Source organism: Lolium perenne, chromosome 5, assembly GCF_019359855.2.
Source record: "Lolium perenne isolate Kyuss_39 chromosome 5, Kyuss_2.0, whole genome shotgun sequence".
Taxonomy (NCBI): Eukaryota; Viridiplantae; Streptophyta; class Magnoliopsida; order Poales; family Poaceae; genus Lolium; species Lolium perenne.
In genome coordinates, this window is record NC_067248.2 from 139,178,160 (window position 1) to 139,203,741 (window position 25,582).

Genomic DNA, 25,582 nt, shown 5'->3' on the forward strand with positions numbered 1-25,582 from the left:
CTGCTTGTTGTAGCAACGATTATTACATTCCACGGCGTGCTCTGCTTGCCTTGATCGGCTTCATCTTCTTGCCGATCGAGAGATAGTCTCCGTGATCTTTTTTTAGGTAAAGGACGCTTAACTCATGTTCTCAGTGTCCATAACCATAGCTAATAAACCATATTACATATTAAATGTGAGAAAAAGGGAATAATCGTCAAAAAAGCGATGTTTCGGGAATATTCTACCAAGAAAAAAAAGTCCAAGGACATATTTGTATTTTTTTATTACCTCTTGCTATCTTTGTAATATTACCATTGATCACTATATTAATAGATTCGTAAACCTTTTGGCCAAAAATAAAAATAAAACCACACAAGTTAAATCAGAACCACACGATCCTCTTGCGATATACTAGCTATTTCACTAGAAAGCAATAGGTGTTGCGTGGAGTTCAACGTCGACACATGTTTCGGCTCTGACATTCAGTGCTAGTTTGCCTTCCTGCGTTTGGAGCTTGCTCAGTTGGTTGGTAACTGCGTCGAGGAGGCGTCTCGCCCCAATCATGAAGAGGTGGCAGGTATCAGGCTGTTGTTGACACACGTTGATGTTCCTTTGGAGCCGACGACGGCGTGTTCTTCTGGTGGGCAGGAGCTCGCCACCTTGCAGGCTTCGTTTCTGTTTGACTCCGGTGAGCACAAGTCATCTGTGGTTGAGATCACACCAGTGCTACATGAGTTGTGTGGAGATTCATCTGTGCTGCCTGAGCTCACGGAGTTGAGTAGTGGTGTGGTTATGCCTCCTTCCGTCGAGGAAGTGAGGTCCAACTCGCACGGGATCTTGGTTGTGGCTTCTCCGCCGAGTGAGACACTTGGCTTTGAGAAGAGTGGTATAGTTGACGTTGATGTCTCTCTCTCTCTCTCTCGCTTGAGTCCGGTGGGCATGTGATTTCTATTGGTGATGAGGTTGCTAGGTCAAGTTTGTTGGCAACGGTACCCGGAGCTATCGTCGCTAGAGAGGTTTACGATTTTCTTGCCACCTTGGCTGCTACCTACCCTGCATCCGCGGTTGATTGATGGGTGCCCTGCAATGTCATGGCCTGCCAATGTCGGCGCGGTGTTGAAGTGTCGTGTTTGAAGTTCATTCGTGTCGTCATGGGGTCCCTTGTCTTGGGTAAAATGGGTGCGGTCTTGTTGTTCTGGTCTTTATTAGGTTTGGTTGTGAGTGGGTGTGTGGTTTGTGTGAGCTTAGCCCTGTTGTTGGTTTTCGTCTGATTTTCTCCTAAAAACATAACACTCTTTTCTTAATTAATTGATGAGGCAAAGATTTTGCCTCCGTTTAAAAAAAAAAGAAGCAATAGCTCTCCGGTTGAGTCTTTCGCTTGCCCAAGGGATGTGGTCTTGTTGTTGATTTTGAAACCATGGAGGTCATTGAATTGATGAAGGCTGGAGATCGACCACTTGCTTGGCCCGATTGCTGTTTGCTTATGAAGAATGTTATGGCATGGCGCAAGACTTCTCCTCCAGCAAACGAGGCTGCACATGAATTGGCTAGCTACTCACGTAGAGCACCTACGAATGCTTGGTTTGATACCTCTACTGAATTTTTACTTCAAATTCTTTTGGATGATGTAAGTCTTATTGCTAGCTAATAAAGCTGGTTTGAAGTTCGAAAAGAAAAGACACACCAAGCGTTTGTACATAGTTTTCGAAACAAAAGGGAAACCGAAAAGCATCACAGTGAAAACACCTCAAGCTTTTGTTTCTTGCATCATTCTCCACCTGCTGTCCTTCCTTGGTTGGTCTCAGCAATCAGGATGAATTTTTTTTGTTCGTGCTATTTTAGCCGGATGTGGTGACGATGGCGCGAAGGCATGTTTTCTTCTTGAAGGCATTTGCGGGAGAAGAAGTTGTAGCTGTTGATTTTGTTTTATCTTGTAAAGGTTCGGCAGTAGTTATATATGTTATGTAATCTACTTGTTGATGATATTGACATCGTTGCCTTACATCAAATTTAATGCTAAAGAAGGCTACATGCATCATTTTAATCCAGAGACCAGGGTTTTAACCTCCTTTTTTTTGGAAAAACTTAGTGGAGTTGATAAAAGCGAGCAAATGTAATAATCCTCAAAAATATTTTTTAGGAAATTCTACCGAGAAAAAACCATATAAATAAAACCGGAAAAATTAAACCCTACACATGCCACGTGATCTCTTGCGCTACATTTCACTAGTAGAAATGTAGAAAGACACACAAATATCGTCTTGTCGACATAGTTTTCAAAACAAAAAGGAAAATGAAAAGCATCGCAGCGGAAACAGCTCAAGCTTTTGCTGCCGTTTGGATACGTGCCCCTACGTGTTCTTTCTCTCATCCCCTTTCACCCCACAAAAAGCAGTACAAACCTCAGCTCAAAGCTTCGAATAATACACGCCCAAACGCCACTGATTGCATCATAATGCCGCGGATATCCTTCATGAGTTCAAGGCAGATCAAGTTTTGCTTGCACGAACACAAAACGCAACTTCTCACTGTACACGCATCAGCCCTGCAAAGCTCATGAGCTCGCTTGTGCGTCTGACCAGCTACAAGTGCAATGGAGTGTGAGCGGCAGCATTCTTGTGGCTTTCTCGTGGTGGAGCAAACTCCGAGGCAGCTCTCTTTCTCCTCTCTGCAAAAGTAAAGTGGTGTCCATTGTGGCGTGGGGTGGACAAGACAGGCAGCCCGAGCAAGGAGCATCAAAATCATTCCAGCTGCACCGACAGCCTTCCACCCGACTCCACTCTCCACAATATTTTATACACTGCGACTATGTTTTCCATGTTCATGGATTTACTACCACCTACAATTTGTATCCTAATATTGCGGCTCTTTGTAGACTTTAGAGGTACTCCTAATTACATTGTGTATATTGTTTAGACAATAATAAACGACCATGTTGCGCCTTGGGGCCTTGGAGCTGTGGTGGACCATGGCGCTTCTTCGACAGGTGCTATTATCTATAGTCATCATTAGGTGGTCTAAGTACCTAAGCGATCTATTGACCCTTGGATGCAGGCACCTCCGCCGCTAGTTCCCCTGTCCTCCGATGGCCGCTCCGACGACTGGAGGGTGGGGGAATCTCGGATCAGGATGACCGGTTTCGTAGGATGTTCGAGTTCTCCGTCTTCGATTTAGGGGCATCAGCGGCGACGAGAATAAAGGTCCTTCAGCCCGCCCCGAATCGTTGTTCTTTCATGGAGGAGCTTCGACGGGTTGAAGTTTGGAGTCGATCGTCGGACACTAGGTCTGGCGTGTTAAAGTTTTGTCTACAACGACATCGTTCAGTAGAGGGGATGATTTCGCATCGTATTGGTGTCCTCAAGTTCCGCCTCCACCTGATGAAGCTCAGTACGGATTTGTTGGGGAACTTACGAGAAAACTTACGAGTTTGGTGTCCCCCATCTCCGTCAGGGGCGGACCTACGTTCACGTACCAGGGGTCACAGGACACCAGGTCCAAAGCCATTTTCTTCTATAGAGTGCATGTATTTAGAGTGTGTGACACCCCAACTTAAACTGAAAAATTGTGTATGGTCACTTGGAGGACACCGGGTAGTTCATGCTCTAGGTCCGCCCTGATCTCCGTCTGGTCGGAGCTGGGATTATCTCTTGGCCCTTCTCGGTACTAGCTTCTTAGGGAAGGAGATCTCTCGAGATCGTGGTCACCAGCATCTTCTGGTCTACGTCGACGACTTCTCGGCCGATGCTTCTACGCCTGATTTTTTTCAAGATTTCTCCAACACGAGCTTTGCTGCGCTCGAGGCCAGAGGCGGCATCGAGCTTTGCTCATGGCGCGTTGTCGAGGGATACTGAAAGAAGATGGTGCCGAACTTTCAATGACTTGTGTTTTATTTCTTTTCAATGACTTGTGTTTTATTTCTTTTTGTAAGGATGTTCTTGTAAGGGCTGGTTTCAGATAATATATGGCTTTATGCCTTTTCCGCAAAAAAGTGGCCTGAGTACATATTTATAATTTTTATTACTTTTTGGGCATTTGTATTACTGTTGATGATTATTAATATCAGTAATATTTTTATAAAAAATAAAAATAAATAACGATTAAGTAATTGGAGAAGGGGAATGTTCTTCCTCATGTTTTCAAAGTTATTAAAGAACCCTAGCAACTCTAATAGAAGGTTGATTAAACTCATCATCCTTGGTTTGAGCCTCGATGGAAAGCGAGTGATTGACGTGATTCCTGCAAACTGAATAACGCTACTAACTTGTTCTCGATCTTTTTGGTGCATCTAAAAATATGTATCAATATGAATATTCACATGAAGATCTTAGTTAAGCCAAGGCCAGGTATTATTTAAACCTTGTAAGTAATAAGGCATCAATTATAAAAAAATAATATTCACATGGAATTCTCAGGCAAGTACTATTACATGAAGCATTCTATTGATAACAAGTTTTGATGTTGTTATAGTGATAAACCTATTGCACTCTATCAGAAACAGCAATGTTACATACATAGACAATAACACGGCCGTTACTGGTTGTTCTTAGAGACGATACAACTTCTATCATGAGGTTTACGCCTGCTATGATGTATGTAATATATTATTAATGACCGACTCAATTCCTTTTTTTTTTTTGAAAAGGAGGTTGAGACCCCCGGTCTAGTTGAATATCTTCTCTTACCGACCAATGCGCATATAATTATTTATAGTGTAATCCTTTGTTTAATTATATCACACAACACTATTTTTATTTATTTAACTTATTGATAACATAAAATTTAAATTGTCGTAGAAGAGAAAAGCCAAAGCACACCACTTTAGGAATAACCAAACATGGCAACATGGGCTAAACCCATAAGCAATGGCCACACAGGATCAGGTCTCTGTTTGAGCACCCACAAGCTGACAGTAGACCAGCCTTTGTCCCCTAGTCACCCAACTATTCCTCTATCATCAGTGTCACTTTCTCAGCTAAGCTAATCCCCTAAACCGAAGACACAATACTCTGTCATCTAGCTCCTTCCTGTTGAAGAGTTTCTGAGAAACACTTCTGTCGCTTTGCACCTTGACATATAACATTATTCCTAGTAGCACCTTGTAGCTCTGTCTACCTAGCCTAACTGGCTTCAAGATCATAAAAACATTTCAACACTAGCAAGGGGAAACTTTGCGGTTTCTGCTAAAATTTAACCGTTTCGTCATGTCAAAGTCAGGTGTCTCACGCAGAGGTCTGAATTTGCGTCCTGATCTTCAAACATAATCTTTTGCTCCTCGAGAAAGGGCTGCACTAAAGAAAAAAAGAGAAGAGAGGAGGGGCGTGTTAGCAAATTGTCAGAGAGTGCCACGTGAAAACGGAAAGGGGACAATCAAACTAAGAAATTTGGAATGTTTGTCATTGAATATCTTCCTCTTTGTGTGGGACGTCTCACGTCTCTATTGTTCATCATTCCGAGCTTTGCCTCTTTTTTCGCTCACCTTCACCGACAAGAGGCAGTGCTGGTAGGTAGCATCGGTTTCGCAAGAAGGAGGTCCAGCAATGGGGCTGGCCGGCGACAACGCCGGGTTCCCTTTCTCCGCCAAGCTCTCCGCCGCCCCCTCGCCGCGCTTCTGCAACCCTATGAGCAGGAGGTAAATGCCTCGCATCCCATCTCTTCTTTGCCGATTTCTGTTGATTTCTTCTCCGAGGTCGGGTTTGCCACTTTGCCGCGGTTCAAGTTCTAGCCGCAGAAGACGCGAATGCGCAGTGGTCCTTGGGGATTTTCTTTCTTTCTTTGGGGTCAGAAATTCAGAATCCTTGGCGGTTTAGAACAAGGTCCGAATGATTTCATGGGTTTCAGACGACAGGAAAAAATGACACCTGAAGCACCGTTTGATAAACTGAAGAAACCAATTGTGGTTTTTCCTTTTTTTAAAAAAAAAGGAAGCTCATGCTGCCCTGACAATGTTCTTTCTGGAGATCCTCAGAGGATTATTATTACCAGGAGATGGTCCTGGGGTTAACAAAATGAATGCACACTTGTCTTGGATCTCACATGATTTTAGCTAGATTCAGGCCCCTCCTGCGAGTACATACCACCTGGATACCTCAGCAGTTTCTGAATAAGTTCAGGCAGAAGATTCTTGTACAGCAGACTTCATGTACTACCACCATGAACTCCGATGGATTGGTTTTGTACTGGTCCCTTTTTGCAGTTTATTTTAATTTTATCTGAAGTCTTTCATCGAGTACTGATTCGGAACCAAAACCTGAATTATATCTTCTCACTGAACTGTAAGAAAATGCACCTATTACATGACATTGTGACAGTTCCTCAGAAAGAAGGGATAGTTACTTCAAGTTCAAGTTTTCCATCTTTAGACACTCCAAGCATAGTGAACTAGTCTAAAAATCATTATGCTTGCTGTTACTTGCATCAAATGGAAATCTTTGTTTATTAACGCTTCTGGAACATCACTGTGCAGGATATTTTCAGATGTTGCTGGGGATATAACGGTGTTGGTGGATGGCCAATCCTTTCTACTCCATAAGGTGCCTCGTCTACTTAATTTTATTTATAGTTGCCATTTTCTTTCCTTTTTCCAACACTGTTTTATTTTTCATTCGAAATCATTTTCAGTCACACCTACTTCATGACAGAATCTTGTCTAAATAATTTTAAGCCAATCACATTTCGTGGTGTGCTACTTCTCCATTAACAATTTCTAAATAAAATAACCATTAATCAACACTGACTGAAGTGAAGTAGTTATATTTGAAAATATGAAGAATTAAATTACATATGCTAAATAATGTATAGTAATGTACAACAACAAACAACAAACAACAACAACAACAACAACAACAACAACAATAACAACAACAACAACAACAACAAAGCCTTTATTCCCAAACAAGTTAGGGTAGGCTAGAGGTGAAACCCAAACAAGTTGGTGTTCATGGGAAGAAAATTCTTGAAGATGTAACAGCATTGCAAATTGTGGAAGTACCAGTCCAATGTATGTTGTGGTCTTGGATTAATGGACTTCAAGCCATCCGAGAGGCTAGAGGAGTATGTTTTTTTCCAAAAGGGCAAAAGAGCCGTGGCCTCTGCATTGATTGATGCATGCAGCCTTTTATTTTGTTATTTAGTAATCAGTTATCATCGAGAGGCTAGAGGATATAAGGGAATTAGAATTTTTTTTTGATAAAGCAGAATAACTAATTGAAAGATTGGAGGATTGGTTTTTATCTTCAGTATGTTTCTTGTATATATTAGGAATGAATACTTCTTTCGGCATAATCCATGTATATTGCATGCACTGATGCTAAATAATAAGCTTCATCAGTCGAGTTGTACTTATTTTGCAGTTTCCTTTAGTCTCTCGGTGCGGAAGAATACGAAGAATGGTAGCTGACTCCAAGGATCCAGATCTCTCAAAACTGGAGCTTGTAAATGTACCAGGGGGAGCATTAGCATTTGAACTTGCTGCCAAGTTCTGTTATGGGAGTAACTTTGAGATAACTACAGTCAATGTAGCTCATCTCCGGTGCATTGCAGAATATTTGGAAATGACAGAAGACTATCAAGACGAGAACCTCATCGTTCGGACAGAAATGTATCTGAATGATCTTGTAGTGAAGAACCTTGAGAAATCCTTGGAAGTTCTTTGTGCGTGCGATGGCTTGGATCCAATGGTGGAGGAAGTTGGATTTGTCGATAGGTGTGTAGATGCAATTGCGATGAATGCAAGCAAGGAGCAGCTGGTTTCAGGCCTGGCTCACTTGGAATGTGATGCGGGATCCGGGAAGTTGCGGATGCACTGCCAGGACTGGTGGGTTGAGGATCTTTCTGCTCTAAGAATCGACTACTATCAGCGAGTTATCGCTGCGATGAGGAGAAGTGGGGTGAGGCCAGAGAGCATTGGCACTTCCATCGTGCACTATGCGCAAACGGCTCTGAAATGCATCGAAAGGCGGCACGTGTGGGATTCTGGTCCACTTGTTGGAGACAACCAAAGAGTGATTGTGGAGACTCTCATCAACTTGATGGCAACTGAGAAGATCACAGCTGTTACCCTTTTGTTCTTGTTCGGCATGCTGAGAATGGCAATAGAGGTTGACGCAGGACTAGATTACAGGATTGAGGTCGAGAAAAGGATCGGCCTCCATCTCGAGATGGCATCGCTTGATGATCTTCTCATCCCGTCGATGCAAACGAGTGACTCCATGTTCGACGTCGACACTGTCCATCGCATATTGGTGAACTTCTTGCAAAGGATTGAGGAGGATGATTCGGGAGACTCGTCACCCTGCGGATACGAGTCCGATGGGCTCAAGTCTCCGAGCCACAGCTCGGTGCTGAAGGTCGGAAGACTAATGGATGGTTATCTTGCAGAAATAGCACCAGATCCTTACCTGAAACTGCAGAAGTTCATGACTCTCATCGAATTGTTGCCGGATTATGCTCGTATTGTTGACGACGGACTGTACCGAGCCATCGACATATACCTAAAGGTATAAAACACTGCACTATATCACAACGGCACTTTTTAGTAGAATGGTAGTTGTGTATTGCCAACTTCTGAATTTGAGGAAGCAATTCCTAATCATCTGTTTGCCAACAGAGACATCATGATATCTTCAAATAAAAATGTGATGATGTGTATAACTTTGGTGGTTTTGTGTTGCCAACTTCTGAATTTGATGGAGCAACTTCTGATTATGAATTTGCCATCAGAGTTGGAAAAATATATGTAGATAAAAGTGTGATGATCTACACAATAAGTACTATAACTTTTACATTTTGATTTGAATAAAGTGTTGCACCTGAAAACACTGCATTTATTTGTGATCGCTCAGGCACACCCATCTCTGACGGAGTCAGAGTGCAAGAAGCTATGCAAGCTGATCGACTGCCAGAAGCTGTCGCAGGACGCGTCGAGCCACGCTGCGCAGAACGACCGTCTCCCGATGCAGATGGTGGTGCGCGTGCTCTACTTCGAGCAGCTCCGCCTCAAATCGTCCTTCTCCGGTGGGCACGGCCACTCCGGCGGCGGCGAATACTGCTCCTTCTCCCAGCGGATCACGATGCCGATGAGCGGCAGCGGCGTGCCGAGCTCGTGCGTGTCGCCGCGCGCCGCGGGCGCGGCGGACAGCTACGCGTCGCTGCGGCGGGAGAACCGGGAGCTGAAGCTGGAGGTGTCGCGGATGCGGGTGCGGCTGACGGAGCTGGAGAGGGAGCAGGGGATGATGAAGCAGGGGATGCGGGACGGCCGCCCCGGGGAGCACGGCCGCGCGTTCCTGGCGTCGATATCGAGGGGGATCGGGCGGATGGCCATGTTCGGCCCGTCCGGGGAGAGGAGGAAGAAGAGCTCGCGGGCGACGGCGAGCTCGCAGTGCTCGGAAGGGAAGAGCCGGAGGAGGAAGAAGACGTCGGTGACATACGCCTAGGCCTAGCTAGCTAGAAATTTCTTTACGCGGGAAACATAGTACTCCGTACCTAGAATGTACTCCCGTATGGCCGTATGTAGCTACTAGCTAAGTTGCATGTATACTTGATGCCAGTGGATTGCAACAAAGTTTTCTAGCTGAGATATGGCAAATGCTGATCAAGAGCTGAGACCAAAAAAATCCTCGCCCCCCTCCTAGCCCCCCACCCCCCCTCCCCCGCGGCTCGGGCGAATCCCTAGCCGCCGCCCCTCACTTCTCCTCGTTCACATGTCCCCACTCTCACCGGAAGAACCCGGTGAGCAAAGCCCCTTCTGGTAGATGGTGGTCGCGGGCTCTCATCTCCGAGCGCGTCTGGTGGTAGAGGGGGCCTCCTACTCGTTGCATGGTGGAACTTTGCAGCGGTCGTGGACGGTGCGGCTCGTCCGAGGAGATGGACGATGTGGCAGTGGCCCCAGACTTCTTTGGCGACCTTGGCGATCGATGCGGCAACAAGGGTGGCATGACGCCAGGCTCGGGGGAATCGGTATGGCTTAACCCCTCATCCCCGTGTGGTGCGGGTGGTGGTGGCGATGCCCGTGGAGATCCGGTCTGCTGTTGAGCCAGCGGGCGATGGCGTGGGGGCCTGCCGATCTGCCTAGTTCTGCTCACACCAACACGATGTTCTGCTTGATGTCGACCTTCATTTATTAGGCCGGTGACTAGTTCCGGAAGGCCTCGCTGGCATTCTTCTTTGGATGCCTCATGCCTGTAGATTGCTGGATCGGATGTGATTTAGTCGTGCGGCTTCAGGAGGAAATGACGTGAATCTTTGCTGTCTGTTGCCATCATGTGACATGCTGATTTTCGATTTCCATGAAGAATACAGTTGCGAAGAATGTTATGGCGGCTGAGGTCTGAGGTCTAGTATTGGTGAACTGAGTATTCGTGGTGAAGAGGACTTTGCTTGGTGTTTCTTGTCTTGCAGCAACAACATCGGAAAGCAGGGGTGGCGGAACAAGAGGAGTATGGAGTCTTATCTTTCACGATGAAAATCAAGGTTTGACATTAATTGGTTGTGCTAAATGGCCTTGTGGAAGGAATTATTTTGAGAAGGCACTGTAACACCCCAGCATTTGGAACTAGAAATTAGAGGCGTGCATTTCATTCATGCGTAGAAAACCTGAAAGGACGAGATGTCGCCTAGAGGAGGGGGGGGGGGGGGGGTGAATAGGCGTTTTAAAAACTCTTACGGATTTGGCGCTTAAGAATGCAGAATTAAACTAATATTTATTTACGAGCACAAACCCTAAATATACTAGGCTCAACTAAGTCCAATAACAACAACTAGAGCTAAGAAAGATAGGCACAAAACAACAAGTGATAGCAAGATATAATAAATACTTCAAACTCGATGGCTATCACAAAGGAAAGTAAACTCGGGTGACGTGGGCATTACCCTTCGGGTAACTGGTATTGCCCTATCCTGTACGACCCAACTGGAGGCCTATGAAGACACCCGATGGCAAGGTGGGCCACTACGGCGGTGCCGAAGAAGATTCCTTGAAGAACAAGACGAAGAGGAACCGAACAAGGAAAGTTTAGAGCTAGGTCTTTTGTAACCTAGTCGTACCACAGCCGAAACCTTCGGCACCCTATTGTAACCCGATATTTTCATAATCAAGATCAGACAGGCATGACGTAAGGATTTTACCTCATCGAGGGCCCCGAACCTGGGTAAATCGTTCTCCCCGCTTGTCTGTTAACCGATGTCTCGTGTTAGTCTAAAGGATTCCATCAACCCTAAGCCCCAATCGGAGGGCATTGTCGAGGAGTATCCTCGACAATTGGCGCCGTCTGTGGGAACCCTGTTGGCACAAGATCCGTCATCGGAAGATCCAGCCATGTCGTCGGCAGCTTCGTCGACGCCATCATCATCGCCAATCTTAGGAAGTCCGATCCGATTCGGCTCCTACGAGTTCACCCAGCACAACAGCTCTTCTCGCTCGACTTTCTCGAATCTACAAGGAAACATGGAGATGACGCGTTCGGGAGTGTCCACTACAATGTCAACGCGGAAGGAGTCTTACGTCTGCTGGAACCGCTCGCCCCCCCCAGATCAGCAAGGAAATCGCCTCCATCAGCTGCAGGATCGATCATGTCATCATCAGTCGACCTTTCGGCAGGTTTGACAGACTCGACGAATTCTACCCCGTCGTCGACCCCTCGGTCGACGTCTTCGATGTCGGTTGGATCCGATAACCCCGTGCCATCATAGATGACCTCGTACTACTGCCTAAACTGCGACACCAGGCACGGGTTGGGATCGAGTGACACACCGTTCATCTGCAGTGCCCAGTATTCATCGGGAGAGGACAATGTCGACAGCGTTATCAAGGAGGTCACCTGGAAAGTGGCGCACCACCAAGTCTATGCCGCCAATAACATAGGAAACGCAAGGAATAGGGGAGATGGAGATCATATCCCTAGCTCCAGCAGGCGGCTAAGCTTTGAAAACAGTGCCAGTACCAACAATAGCGACTACACCATCGCGGAGGAAGAGTGGGCAGCAGCCAGGGCAGCCGTGCTTAATAACACATCGCTCCACGCCGGAACTTTGGTTGGAACCCTCAATGCCTATCGCTCTATATTGGAGAAAAATCGGGAGCGTCTATCAAAAGAGCAAGCCACCCTCGAGAAACGTCTATTCGCTGCAGAACAATCTAGTGAACGACGAAGGGGCTCGCGAGGAAGTGCTTCCCAAAGTAGTCAAGGTGTGGGGAAGCACCGATCGAGGCTATCCAGGCTGTCAGAAGACGATGCTAGGGAAATAACTTCAAACCTGTCCAAGTCCTTCATGACCACGGACACTGCGGGTATGCTAAGACCAAAAACCGTCGAGGGAGCAACTGCCAACCTCGCGGCATACCTCATCAACCAACGACCCGAAGGTTCTATGGCTCAAGCTCACCGGGGAGCCTTAGAAAGCCTCGCAATCTTGGGAGATAACCTGGTCCCACGAAAGGAGAAGACTGTGCTCCAAGCCAGCGGTTCAAAGCATCGCTCAAGGGATGCTCGAGACGAAATCACCCAGAGTAGAATCGACAAAGCCAGGCGACGGTGCGCCGCTAGGGAAGAGTACGATAGCGATGCCTCAGACGAAAGCCAAGAGTACGACGGCGAATTAAGGGGAGCTGATTGCTTGAGCTACAAGATCCGTGAGACGATGCCGCCCCAAAAATTCAAACCTACCCCCACTATCGCTGCTAAGTACGATGGACAGCAGGAGCCGAGGTCATGGATAGACGATTACCTGCAGACTATGATCCTGCACAAAAGAAATCAGATAGCAGCAATGCAGTGTTTGCAGCTTTACCTAAAAGATTCGACACGAGCTTGGTGAGAGGCCTGCTGAAGGGTTCCATAAAATCGTGGGATGACCTGGTAGACGCTTTCGTCGCGAATTTCCAAGCAACTTACAAGAGGCCTGTTGGGATCGAACATTTACGGCATTGCCAACAAAAGCAGAAGGAGTCGATGCACGCATACATCGGAAGATTCACCAAACTCCTGAACGCTGTTGAAGATGTTTCCGTTGACAGAGAAATTGATGCCTTCATAGAGGAACTTGGGCGCAAGAAGCCGAAGACCATAACCAAGTTAATGGAAATCGCCAACATCTTGGCTGATGGCGGAGACAACGTACGAAGACCACGACAACGCAGTGACGATGAAGACGACGATCAACCGAAGCACGATTCGGGTGGACGAAGGGACCGCCGCAAGAAAATAAAAGACCGCAGTTACGATGACAGCAACCTGGTAGCCGCAGGATATTCCGATCGGCAGGACGATCGGTACGATGACAGGCGAGACGATCAACGGGACGACAACCGGGGCAACTACAAACCGCGGCCACAGAGGACCCCCGTGTTACCCTTCGCTGAGCAGATAAACGCTCCTTGCTACCTGCACGCGTACATCGATTCTAAAGACAATAAGAAGAAGTCAAGTCACATGCTCAGAGATTGTCGACAGTTCATCGAGATGCAGAAGCTGATTCAGCAGCAACAGCCAACACCACCGCCGCCTCCCCCTCAGCACCAGGTCCAACAGGTTCAGCCTCACAACCCCAACGAGTCCTTTCCGCCACCACGTGGGTAGATGAGCATGATCCACATGACCGTTGTTTCGAGAAGGGAGATGAAGAAGCTCACCCAAGAGATCAATCTGGCGGAAAGCATTATGGCCAACATTCCTGAATATATCGAATGGTCATCTCAGAGCATTATGTTCAGCAGAGCGGATCATCCGATGACAATACCAAAACCAGGGCACGCTGCCTTAGTAGTTGAGGCGCAAATCGGAGGGTTCAAGATGAGCTAAGTTTTCATGGACGGTGGAAGCGGATTAAACCTGATATTCCTCGACACGATCAAAAGTATGGGGATCACAATGAGGATGCTAGAAGAAATAGACACCTGTTTCCATGGGATTCTCCCCACCTTACCGGTGTACTCTCTTGGCAAAGTTTACTTGAACGTTGTCTTTGGCAAACCCGACAACTTCAGGAAGGAAAAGATCGAGTTTGAAGTCGTAATCTGGGAACCGCAGTACCATGCTATACTCGGAAGATCAGCTTATGCTAAGTTCATGGCTGTGCCACATTACGCATACCTCAAGCTGAAAATGCCTGGGAACAATGGGACAAACATCACAGTCTAGAAGTTTCTCACGCTCGAATAATTGTGATCGCGAGTTTCAGAGGATCGCTGCAAAGTTTGGGCTAAGACAGGAAGCTTTCGATCTCCCCTCAAAATTGTCGGCACACGATAACAAGGAAGATGAACGCGTCAGGAAGATGAAGAAGAAGCCAGCCGATCTTGCTCTCGAAGCTCCAACCGTAAAAATTTTGGCAGCTGATGGCACGGCAGTCATAGAAGAAAACAAAACCCTGGAAATCACCGCCAGGAGTCCTGGTGAAACCAGTGACGCTTCCAAAACCGCTTACGCGAGGGACAAGCTCGAAGATAAGAAGAACCCTCCTCTTGCTTAAAAGGGTGGATAGCATTTAGTTTTTCTCTTTTCGGCAGGGCTCTTTTTTGCCCCTTAGTTTTTTGCTTACTTTATTAATGAAAACTTAAGTTTTGTTTCTTTGAAACATTGCAGTAATTCGGGACACCCGAACCACATCATCATGAACCTTGTTTGCATATTTCAGCGAACATTGGTGCGATGAAAAACACGCCCAGAGATTGCACTCTAAAAAAGCCTCTGAAATTACGAGTGCTATGATATAAAATCAACGGGGATCCTGCTCTTTTCCTTTGCTATAGATGCCTCAAAGAGTGCCGCAAATAGCAAGGATCATGAAACACGTACACTAACGACCCACGCTCGGTACTATAATTATGGAAGTACCAAAGAGCGACGGAGTCATCGAAAGAACTAGTGCTACCGATATATTCAGGAGCTGATGTCAAGACATGAATCGGTTGAAAGCAAAGTTGCACATAGAACGGGTTTAGCAAGACCCGCAACATGAGCTGATCACTCAAATAATTTGCTGACCGATAAACACACATACGCTAAAACGAGTAATTAAGATTTGCTCCTTCAAAATTTGCCAACGGCATTAACATGTTAAAGGCGCATATATATGCACCTACCGATAAAAATAGTTTAACCATAATCATACAAACACTCGGATGTAGTAAGTAACCAAGTCTTCTATATACAATAGGGACATGACTCTGAATTACTCTTGTGGAATTTCCTTTTCTTCGGATGCCATCGAGGTTCCCTCAAGCCTTTCGACAATAATGGCGGCAGGTAGGCCCACCTTCGGGTAAAGCGGCTCCAAACCGCCTACCGCATTGGCAATTGTCAGCAGGTGATACGTCTCAAACGTATCTATAATTTCTTATGTTTCATGCTACTTTTATGATGATACTCACATGTTTTATACACACTTTATGTCATTATTATGCATTTTCCGGAACTAACCTATTAACAAGATGCCACAGTGCCAGTTCCTGTTTTCTGCTGTTTTTGGTTCCAGAAAGGTTGTTCGGGCAATATTCTCGGAATTTGACGAAACAAAGACCAAACATCATATTTCACCGAGACGGACCAGGACACCAAAGGGAGCCGGAGAGGAGGCCCAGGGCCCCCAGACCATAGGGCCGCGCGGGTGGCTCCCTGGCCGCGCCGGCCTATGGGGAGGGAGCCCCGTGGCCCTTCCGACTCCGCCTCTTCTCCCATATAAGCCCTCGTGACCTAAAACTTCGACACCAATTCAGAAAGACTCCAGGGACGCTGTCGCCATCGCGAAACTCCATTTCGGGGGACAGAAGTCTCTGTTCCGGCACGCCGCCGGGACGGGGAATTTCCCCCGGAGTCATCTCCATCGACACCACCGCCATCTTCATCGCCGTTGCTGTCTCCCATGATGAGGAGGGAGTAGTTCTCCCCCGAGGCTGAGGGCTCTACCAGTAGCTATGTGGTTCATCTCTCTCTCCCATGGTGTGATCTTTATGTGATCATGAGCTTTGTATCACTATTAATCTATGTGCTACTCTAGTGATGTTATTAAAGTAGTCTATTCCTCCTCCATGATGTAATGTTGACAGTGTGTGCATCAAGTAGTACTTGGCGTAGGTTATGATTGTAATCTCTTGTAGATTATGAAGTTAACTATTACTATGATAGTATTGATGCAATCTATTCCCCCTTTCATAGCTATTGTTGACAGTGTGTATGCTATGTTAGTACTCGGTCTAAATTGCAACGGTCTATTATGCACTCTAGAGGTTACTTTAATATGAACTCCGGATGTTGTGGAGCTTGTTTACTCCGGCTTGAGGTGTGCTTTTGTAGCCCTACACAATGAATGGTGTTTGTTATCCAACAAGAGAGTGTAGAAAGTAGCATTTATTTATTCAGTTATGTGATCAATGTTGAGAGTGTCCACTAGTGAAAGTATGATCCGTAGGCCTTGTTTCTAAGCATTGAAACACCGTTTCCAACAAGTTCTGTTACATGTTTGCTTGCTGCCATATTTATTTCAGATTGCAATTACTACTTACAATCATCCATATTACTTGTATTTCACTATCTCTTCGCCGAACTAGTGCACCTATACATCTGAAAAGTGTATTAGGTGTGTTGGGGACACAAGAGACTTCTTCTATTGTAATTGCAGGGTGGCTTGAGAGGGATATCTTTGACCTCTAGCTCCCTGAGTTCGATAAACCTTGGGTGATTCACTTAAGGGAAACTTGCTGCTGTTCTACAAACCTCTGCTCTTGGAGGCCCAACACTGTCTACAGGAATAGAAGCGTGCGTAGACATCAAGCTATTTTCTGGCGCCGTTGCTGGGGAGGTAAGGTAAAAGGTATTCACATCCTCCGACTACTAAGCTATTTCCTAGCACTGTTGCCGGTGTGTGAGTGCTCGAAGCTATTTCCTTTAGATCCTGCAATTGCATCTTTTTGTTTCTTGTTTTTATTTTTCACTAGTTAGGCATAATGGAAAACAACAGTGAGCTTTTTAATCTATTTCCTGAGTTAAGACATGAATTGTGTGATGCAAAAATTAAAAAACCTATGGAACCTTATTTGCATGGTAGTAGCAATGTTATTAGTATGAACGCAATTACTGCTAATGCTATGGAGAAGTCTAAGCTTGGGGAAGCTAGTTTTTACGATCTTTTTAGCGTCCCATCTTTAGGGGAGAAAATTTGCTCTGATAATACTTTATCTCCCATATGCGATAACTCTAATGATGCTTGTGATATTTTAAATCCACCTACTGAAAGTATTGCTTTCAAGATACCCATGAAAATTATTGAACGTGTTATGGATAACCGCTATGAAGGGGATGGAACTATCCATCCTGGAGATCATTTACTGTTTTTGCATGAATTATGCGGGTTATTCAAGTGTGCAGGTATCTCTATGGATGAAGTGAGGAAGAAACTATTCTCTATGTCGCTGTCCGGTAAAGCGCCGCATTGGTATCAATTGCTGAATAATGGGGATTCTCTTGATTGGAAGGATATTGTGCCTCTATTTTATTCTAAATTCTATCCTCCAAGTGAAATTCACAAAGACCGGAATCGCATATATAATTTCTGGCCTCATGATGGAGAGAGTATTGCCCAAGCATGGGGGAGATTGAAGTCTTTAATGCTCAAATGCCCCATTCATGAGCTTCCTGGTAATATCATCATTGATAATTTCTATGCAAGACTTTCTTTTCAAGATAAAACCTTGCTGGATACTACTTGTTCTGGATCATTCACGCGCAATAAAGAATAGTTTAAAAGGGACCTTCTTGATCGGATTCAGGAGAACGCTGAAGATTGGGAGAACGACAAAGGTAAAGAATCAGGTATAAACTATGAATATGAATGCATTAAGTCTTTCATCGAAACTGTTGATTTTCAAGAGCTTAGTGCTAAATATGGTCTTGATCCTCAAATTATGGTCGATTACTATAGGGCCTTTGCTTCTCATATTAATGTTCTTAAAGAAAATTGGTACATGCATCATGAACCTTTTAAAGACACTTGCATGGAAAATAAAATTGTTATTAATGATTGCAATAGACATACCCAAACTTCTTATAAGCATGTTAATTTTTGTGGAATGCATAGACCTTGTGGAATTAATCAAATCGGAGATGAATATTGTATCCATCATAGGAATGAAAAAACTAGAAAGTGGTCTAGGGCTCTAGATGATCTTGGTGAAATTTTTTGTGCCCTCTATCCTTTTATTTGTGAACTTTGCCATAGAGTGGGTCATTTTAATTTTCAATGCTCCTCCAATGATAATTCGAACCCCATGAGTGCTGCAAATTTGTATTGTGATGATGAAATCACTCCTAATCAGCATGATGAACTTACTTTATTTTTGAAGTGTGAAGAGTTATCAAGAAAAATCTCTTTGTTACATATGAGTGATCTTGATATTGATGATGTCCTGCATGGGTGTCTTTCTTATTGCATTAATAATTTCCATACAAATACTTACATACAGAATATTTTAGAAGATGACACTTTGCAAAAATATGATAGGACCGCTGTGTGTTTTAAACTTATTAATGAAAAGGAGGAATCCTCCCAAGTTTCTTCTATTGTTTCTGGAAATAAATCAGGTTTTGTGGAGAAGCCTCCCTTCAAGCCTCTTCCTCCTAAAGAAGGGAACAAGGAGAAGGAAAAGAACAAGAAGAAGGGAACGAAGAAGAAGAAGAAGAAGAAGAGGGGGAATAAAAAGAAAGAGGTAACATCATATCCCCGTGTGTATGAGATAACGATAGGTAACCGTAAGTATGTTGCTCCTAATGATTATTATGATAATGAATCTGAGTACAATGATCTTCCTATGCCCTTTACCTACATTAGTGATCATGATTTGAAAGAGCACACTACTTTTGATATTGAAAATCTCTGGGAAACTAATTCTGAAAATGATGATGTTAATAATTACCATAGTATTAGTACTATCCATGCTTCTTCCCATAATGATATAGAAAGCTCTAAGCTTGGGGATGAGGTGTTTGAAAATCCTTTTGATACTGATGATCATATGCTTGATACATCTCCTTCTAGTAACAATGATGGTAAGGTTACAGATGGACATACTGTGGAAGATAACTATTCTATTTCTTATGATGACACTATGCCTCCAACCTTTGACAATTATTATAAAGAATGCTATGACATAGGTTATAATTATCCTTATGAAACTTGTCATAGTTATGATGGGATTGCCAAAAACAATTCCCTTAGTATGCAACTTGTTTACCATGTTCAAATTCTTGATAATGATCTTGCTCCAATTACTATTAATGAGAGGAATTCTTCTTATGCCAAAATTAATGATACTTTTATGCATGAGACTCATGATAAGAATGCTTTATGTGATAGTTATATTGTTGATTTTGTTCATGATGCTACTGAAAGCTATTATGAGAGAGGGAAACCTGGTTATATGCATCTTAATAATATTAAGTTTCCCCTCTTTATGTTGAGAATCTTGAAGTTGCGCTTGTGTTGCATTTCTATGCTTGTTGCGTTATGCTTACATGACTTGTTTATTTACAAGATTCCTTTTCATAGGAAGTGGGTTAGGCTTAAATTTGTTTCATACTTGCTTTTTGATGCTCTCTTTGCTTCAACTCTCATCCTTATGTGAGCATCATTAAAATTACTGAGCCCATCTTAATGGCTATAAAGAAAGCACTTCTTGGGAGATAACCCATGTTTTTATTTTGCTACTGTTTTGTTGTGTCTTGGAAGTTGTTACTACTGTAGCAACCTCTCCTTATCTTTACTTTATTTGCATTGTTGTGCCAAGTAAAGTCTTTGATAGTAGGGTTGATACTAGATTTGGATTACTGCGCAGAAACAGATTTCTTGCTGTCACGAAATTGAGTAGCCCCGTCTGTAGGTAATTCAAAAAAATCTGCCAATTTACGTGCGTGATCCTCAGATATGTACACAACTTTCATTCAATTTGAGCTTTTTCATCTGAGCAAGTTAAGTGCCCCAGAAAAATTCGTCTTTACGGACTGTTCTATTTTGACAGATTCTGCCTTTTATTTCGCATTGCCTATTTTACTATGTTGGATGGATTTCGTTGTTCCATTAACTTTCAGTAGCTTTGTACAATGTCCAGAAGTGTTAAGAATGATTATGTCACCTCTGAATATGTGAATTTTTGATTATGCACTAACCCTCTAATGAGTTTGTTTTGAGTTTGGTGTGGAGGAAGTTTTCAAGGGTCAAGAGAGGATGATGATACAATATGATCAAGAAGAGTGAAAAGTCTAAGCTTGGGGATGCCCCCGTGGTTCATCCCTGCATATTTCAAGAAGACTCAAGAATCTAAGCTTGGGGATGCCCAAGGCATCCCCTTCTTCATCGACAACTTATCAGGTCACCTCTAGTGAAACTATATTTTTATTCCGTCACATCTTATGTACTTTACTTGGAGCGTCTGTGTGCTTTTATTTTCATTTTGTTATTTTCATTCTCTGAATAAATTCATGCTTATGTGGGAGAGAGACACGCTCCGCTCGTTCATATGAACACTGGTGTTCTTAGCTTTACTTTTAATGTTCATGGCGAAGGTTGAAAGCCGCTTCATTCATTGTTATTTGGTTGGAAACAGAAAATGCTTCATGTGGTAATTGGTATATTGTCTTGAATAATTTGATACTTGGCAATTGTTGTGCTCAAATAGATCATGTTTAAGCTCTTGCATCATGTACTTTGCACCTATTAATGAAGAACTACCATAGAGCTTGTTAAAATTTGGTTTTCATGATTGGTCTCTCTAGAGTCTAGATATTTTCTGGTGAGGTGTTTGAACAACAAGGAAGACAATGTAGAGTGTTATAATGCTTGCAATATGTTCTTATGTAAGTTTTGCTGTACCGGTTCATACTTGTGTTTGCTTCAATCAACCTTGCTAGCCAAAGCCTTGTATTGAGAGGGAATACTTCTCGTGCATCCAAATCCTTGAGCCAAAAACTATGCCATTTGTGTCCACCATACCTACCTACTACATGGTATTTCTCTGCCATTCCAAAGTAAATTACTTGAGTGCTATCTTTAAAATTCCATTCTTTGTCTTTGCAATATATAGCTCATGGGAAAATAGCTTAAAAACTATTGTGGTATTGAATATGTAATTATGTATCTTATCTCTTATAAGTTACTTGTTGAGCGGTAACCATGTTTCTGGGGACGCCATCAACTATTACACCTTGTTGAATATCATGTGAGTTGCTATGCATGTTCGTCTTGTCTAAAGTAAGGGTGATTTATCATGATCAAATGGTTTGAGTATGCATATTGTTAGAGAAGAACATTGGGCCGCTAACTAAAGCCATGTATCATGGTGGAAGTTTCAGTTTGGACATTAATCCTCAATCTCTTATGAGAATATTATTTGTTGTTGAATGCTTATGCATTAAAGAGGAGTCCATTATCTGTTTTCTATGTTGTCCCGGTATGGATGTCTAAGTTGAGAATAATCAAAAGCGAGAAATCCAATGCGAACTTTCTCCTTAGACCTTTGTACAGGCGGCATAGAGGTACCCCTTTGTGACACTTGGTTGAAAAATATGTTATGCAATGATAATCCATGTAAATCCAAGCTAATTAGGACAAGGTGCGAGCACTATTGGTATTCTATGCATGAGGCTTGCAACTTATAGGATGTCTTATGCATAACACATATGAATTATTACTACCGTTGACAAAATTGTTTCTATGTTTTCAAAATGAAAAGATCTAGCACAAAAATAGTAATCCATGCTTCCCTCTGCGAAGGGCCTTTCTTTTACTTTTTGTTGAGTCAGTTCACCTACTTCTTTCTATCTTAGAAGCAAACACTTGTGTCAACTGTGTGCATTGATTCCTACATACTTGCTTATTTGCATTCATCATATTACTTTGTGTTGACAATTATCCCTGAGATATACATGTTGAAGTTGAAAGCAACTGCTGAAACTTATATCTTCCTTTGTGTTGCTTCAAAACTTTCTACTAAGAATTTATTGCTTTATGAGTTAACTCTTATGCAAGACTTATTGATGCTTGTCTTGAAAGTACTATTCATGAAAAGTCTTTGCTATATGATTCATTTGTTTAATCATTATCTTTACCATTGCTTCGAATCACTTCATTCATCTCATATGCTTTACAATAGTATTGATCAAGATTATGATAGCATGTCACTTCAGAAATTATCCTTGTTATCGTTTACCTACTCGAGGGCGAATAGGAACTAAGTTTGGGGATGCTTGATACGTCTCAAACGTATCTATAATTTCTTATGTTCCATGCTACTTTTATGATGATACTCACATGTTTTATACACACTTTATGTCATTATTATGCATTTTCCGGAACTAACCTATTAACAAGATGCCACAGTGCCAGTTCCCGTTTTCTCCTGTTTTTGGTTCAAGAAAGGCTGTTCGGGCAATATTCTCGGAATTCGACAAAACAAAGACCAAACATCATATTTCACCGAGACGGACCAGGACACCGAAGGGGAGCCGGAGAGGAGGCCCAGAGCCCCCAGACCATAGGGCCGCGCGGGTGGCTCCCTGGCCGCGCCGGCCTATGGGGAGGGAGCCCCGTGGCCCTTCCGACTCCGCCTCTTCGCCCATATAGCCCTCGTGACCTAAAACTTCGATACCAATTGACGAAACTCCAGAAAGACTCCAGGGACGCCGCCGCCATCGCGAAAATCCGTTTCGGGGGACAGAAGTCTCTGTTCCGGCACGCCGCCGGGACGGGGAATTGCCCCCGGAGTCATCTCCATCGACACCACCGCCATCTTCATCGCCGTTGCTGTCTCCCATGATGAGGAGGGAGTAGTTCTCCCCCGAGGCTAAGGGCTCTACCGGTAGCTATGTGGTTCATCTCTCTCTCCCATGGTGTGATCTTTATGTGATCATGAGCTTTGTATCACTATTAATCTATGTGCTACTCTAGTGATGTTATTAAAGTAGTCTATTCCTCCTCCATGATGTAATGTTGATAGTGTGTGCATCATGTAGTACTTGGCGTAGGTTATGATTGTAATCTCTTGTAGATTATGAAGTTAACTATTACTATGATAGTATTGATGCGATCTATTCCCCCTTTCATAGCTATTGTTGACAGTGTGTATGCTATGTTAGTACTCGGTCTAAATTGCAACGTTCTATTATGCACTCTAGAGGTTACTTTAATATGAACTCCGGATGTTGTGGAGCTTGTTTACTCCGGCTTGAGGTGTGCTTTTGTAGCCCTACACAATGAATGGTGTTTGTTATCCAACAAGAGAGTGTAGAAAGTAGCATTTATTTATTCAGTTATGTGATCAATGTTGAGAGTGCCCACTAGTGAAAGTATGATCCCTAGGCCTTGTTTCTAAGCATTGAAACACCGTTTCCAACAAGTTCTGTTACATGTTTGCTTGCTGCCATATTTATTTCAGATTGCAATTACTACTTACAATCATCCATATTACTTGTATTTCACTATCTCTTTGCCGAACTAGTGCACCTATACATCTGACAAGTGTATTAGGTGTGTTGGGGACACAAGAGACTTCTTCTATCGTAATTGCAGGGTTGCTTGAGAGGGATATCTTTGACCTCTACCTCCCTGAGTTCGATAAAACTTGGGTGATTCACTTAAGGGAAACTTGCTGCTGTTCTACAAACCTCTGCTCTTGGAGGCCCAACACTGTCTACGGGAATAGAAGCGTGCGTAGACATCAGCAGGTTTGCCGAAGGATAACGTACAAGGATGAGGGCAAGTGTAAATCTAGCTCCTGCAAGAAGTTGTGCTCGAACCAAGCTTCGGATCTTCTTGGCGTTACTAAATTCTGACATTAAAGTCAACAGCGTGGGAGGGACCGCGTTCAAAGGGAACATCGTCTTCCATATTACTCTCAGCCCTTTATAGCACTTGTCGAAGAAACGATGGACTTACTGGACCCGATCTTGGAACTTCGCGACAGTAGAAGCCTTCGAGTGTTCTTTGCAGAAAACTTCATCTGATGATGATAGCTGAGTCAATGCATTTACACGCTCGTGAATCTGCTTGTTCTCCTCAGCGGGGTTCAGAGCTATAACTAGAAAAAGAAACAAGGGAAGATAAGAAGATGCATTTCGTGGAAAAACAAGGAGCAAGAGGAGGAGGGCGCTTACAGTTCAAACTTTATGTGGCTCTATGCAATTCGGCAAGAGCGTAGCGCTCTGCGTCAGCCGCAAGCTCATTCTTCTTTCTGATAATAGCAACCAAGGCATAAGTATTGCGCATATCCTTTTCCACCTGCGCGAACCGATCCTTCATACGCTGGAGTCGATCACTTTCAGAGCAAGCACTCGAAGAATCATCGACAAATGCAGGCACGGGAAAAACCTGCAAAACATCGTTAAAGGGCATGATGGATTATATGGATTCAACACTGGAAATTACTCCCATCGGGAGCATGCAAATAAAAATGTTATAGCAAGAGTACACTGGCAACATTGCCAGCATGGAATTCATTACAACCACTCAAGTCTTATGACAGGACATTGTCTTAACCGAGCAGAATTACAAGAATCAGGGGGCCTGGGTCTGGTTTGACAAGCTTGGACCAACTGATTATTTCTTTGCCGAGACCAGCTCAAGGAGCTAGCGAGCACACTTAAGAGCCGAGGTTTTCAAGACACCCATGTCGACAAATTGCCCATCTTGCTCTTTCGGCAGCTCTTTGGACATCTCTTCAATATCGGCTTTGAAGCCATGACCCATCATAAGCTGGAAGGCTAGGAGGGCGCCATAGGTACGCGAAGTACGTTTGAATACCTCGATAACCTCCTTTGTGTTGACAGCAAATGCGTCGATTAGTTGCCCCAAAGTCTTGTCTTGATTGATCTTGGGGAAAATCATTGAGTGCATCCGTGCCATGGCTCCCTTGCCCTTCTGGAGGAGGTCCTAAACGAGCTGGTGAGAAGCGAGGGTCATCGACAGAGCATTTGCCGGAGAATTGCTCGGGAGCTTGTCCAGAGCCTCGACTGGGATATCAGCAGCCTCTGTGAAAAACGAAATAGGAGGAGCTCGTTAATGAAGGGATTGAATTCGCGAAGCAATAATCAATAAGAGAGCAAAAAGGGAATTACTGAGCAAGGCCAAGGAAGATTGGCGAAGAAGATCATCCTTCTCAATCACCCGAGCTTCAACGGCTAGCCTGGATGCCTCTTCATCCTTCAGCCTCTTCTTCAGCCCCTCGAGCTTCCCCTTCAAGGAGTCAACCTCCTGGCGAGTCTCGGCAGCCATTTTTATTGTGCCCTCCAACTTTGAGGAAGAAGACTTGACCTCCTTTTGCAGTAGGGCTTTGTCAACTTCCAGAGAAGTGTATTGGGAGGCGAAAGTTTCTAGAGAAGATATGACAGCTCGCAAATCCTTAAGAAATAAGGAAAAACAATTATCAGATGAAGAATTAGTTATTTAATCAAGGTCCATTCAGGAGATGTTGCGTTAAAACAAAAAAAAAGACTTACAGGTTTCTCTAAAGAAGGAGCTGCGGCTGCCGAAGGAATATCCTTCCCCTTGGAAAGGGAAGAAGCAGTCGACATCTGGGTTGTTGGGGCCGCAGCAGGGGCCGAAGCCTCGGAGGCTGCGGGGTTCG

At 43.9% G+C, this 25,582-nt stretch overlaps 1 protein-coding gene across 1 annotated transcript; it reads left to right on the top strand.

Moving 5' to 3' along the window:
- Nucleotides 1-5,391: 5,391 nt before the first annotated feature.
- On the top strand, nucleotides 5,392-9,575 carry LOC127300054 (BTB/POZ domain-containing protein At3g08570). The gene is made up of 4 exons (XM_051330132.1): nucleotides 5,392-5,611; nucleotides 6,446-6,512; nucleotides 7,332-8,477; nucleotides 8,823-9,575. The coding sequence occupies exons 1-4, from the start codon at nucleotides 5,520-5,522 to the stop codon at nucleotides 9,411-9,413; spliced, it is 1,896 nt and encodes a 631-aa protein (XP_051186092.1). The 5' UTR covers nucleotides 5,392-5,519; the 3' UTR covers nucleotides 9,414-9,575.
- Nucleotides 9,576-25,582: the final 16,007 nt, after the last annotated feature.

Coding starts and splice junctions, on each gene's coding strand:
- LOC127300054 (XM_051330132.1), top strand. CDS start 5,520: ATGGGGCTGGCCGGCGACAACGCCGGGTTCCCTTTCTCCGCCAAGCTC. Junction 5,612..6,445: donor TGCAACCCTATGAGCAGGAG/GTAAATGCCTCG, acceptor ATCACTGTGCAG/GATATTTTCAGATGTTGCTG. Junction 6,513..7,331: donor AATCCTTTCTACTCCATAAG/GTGCCTCGTCTA, acceptor CTTATTTTGCAG/TTTCCTTTAGTCTCTCGGTG.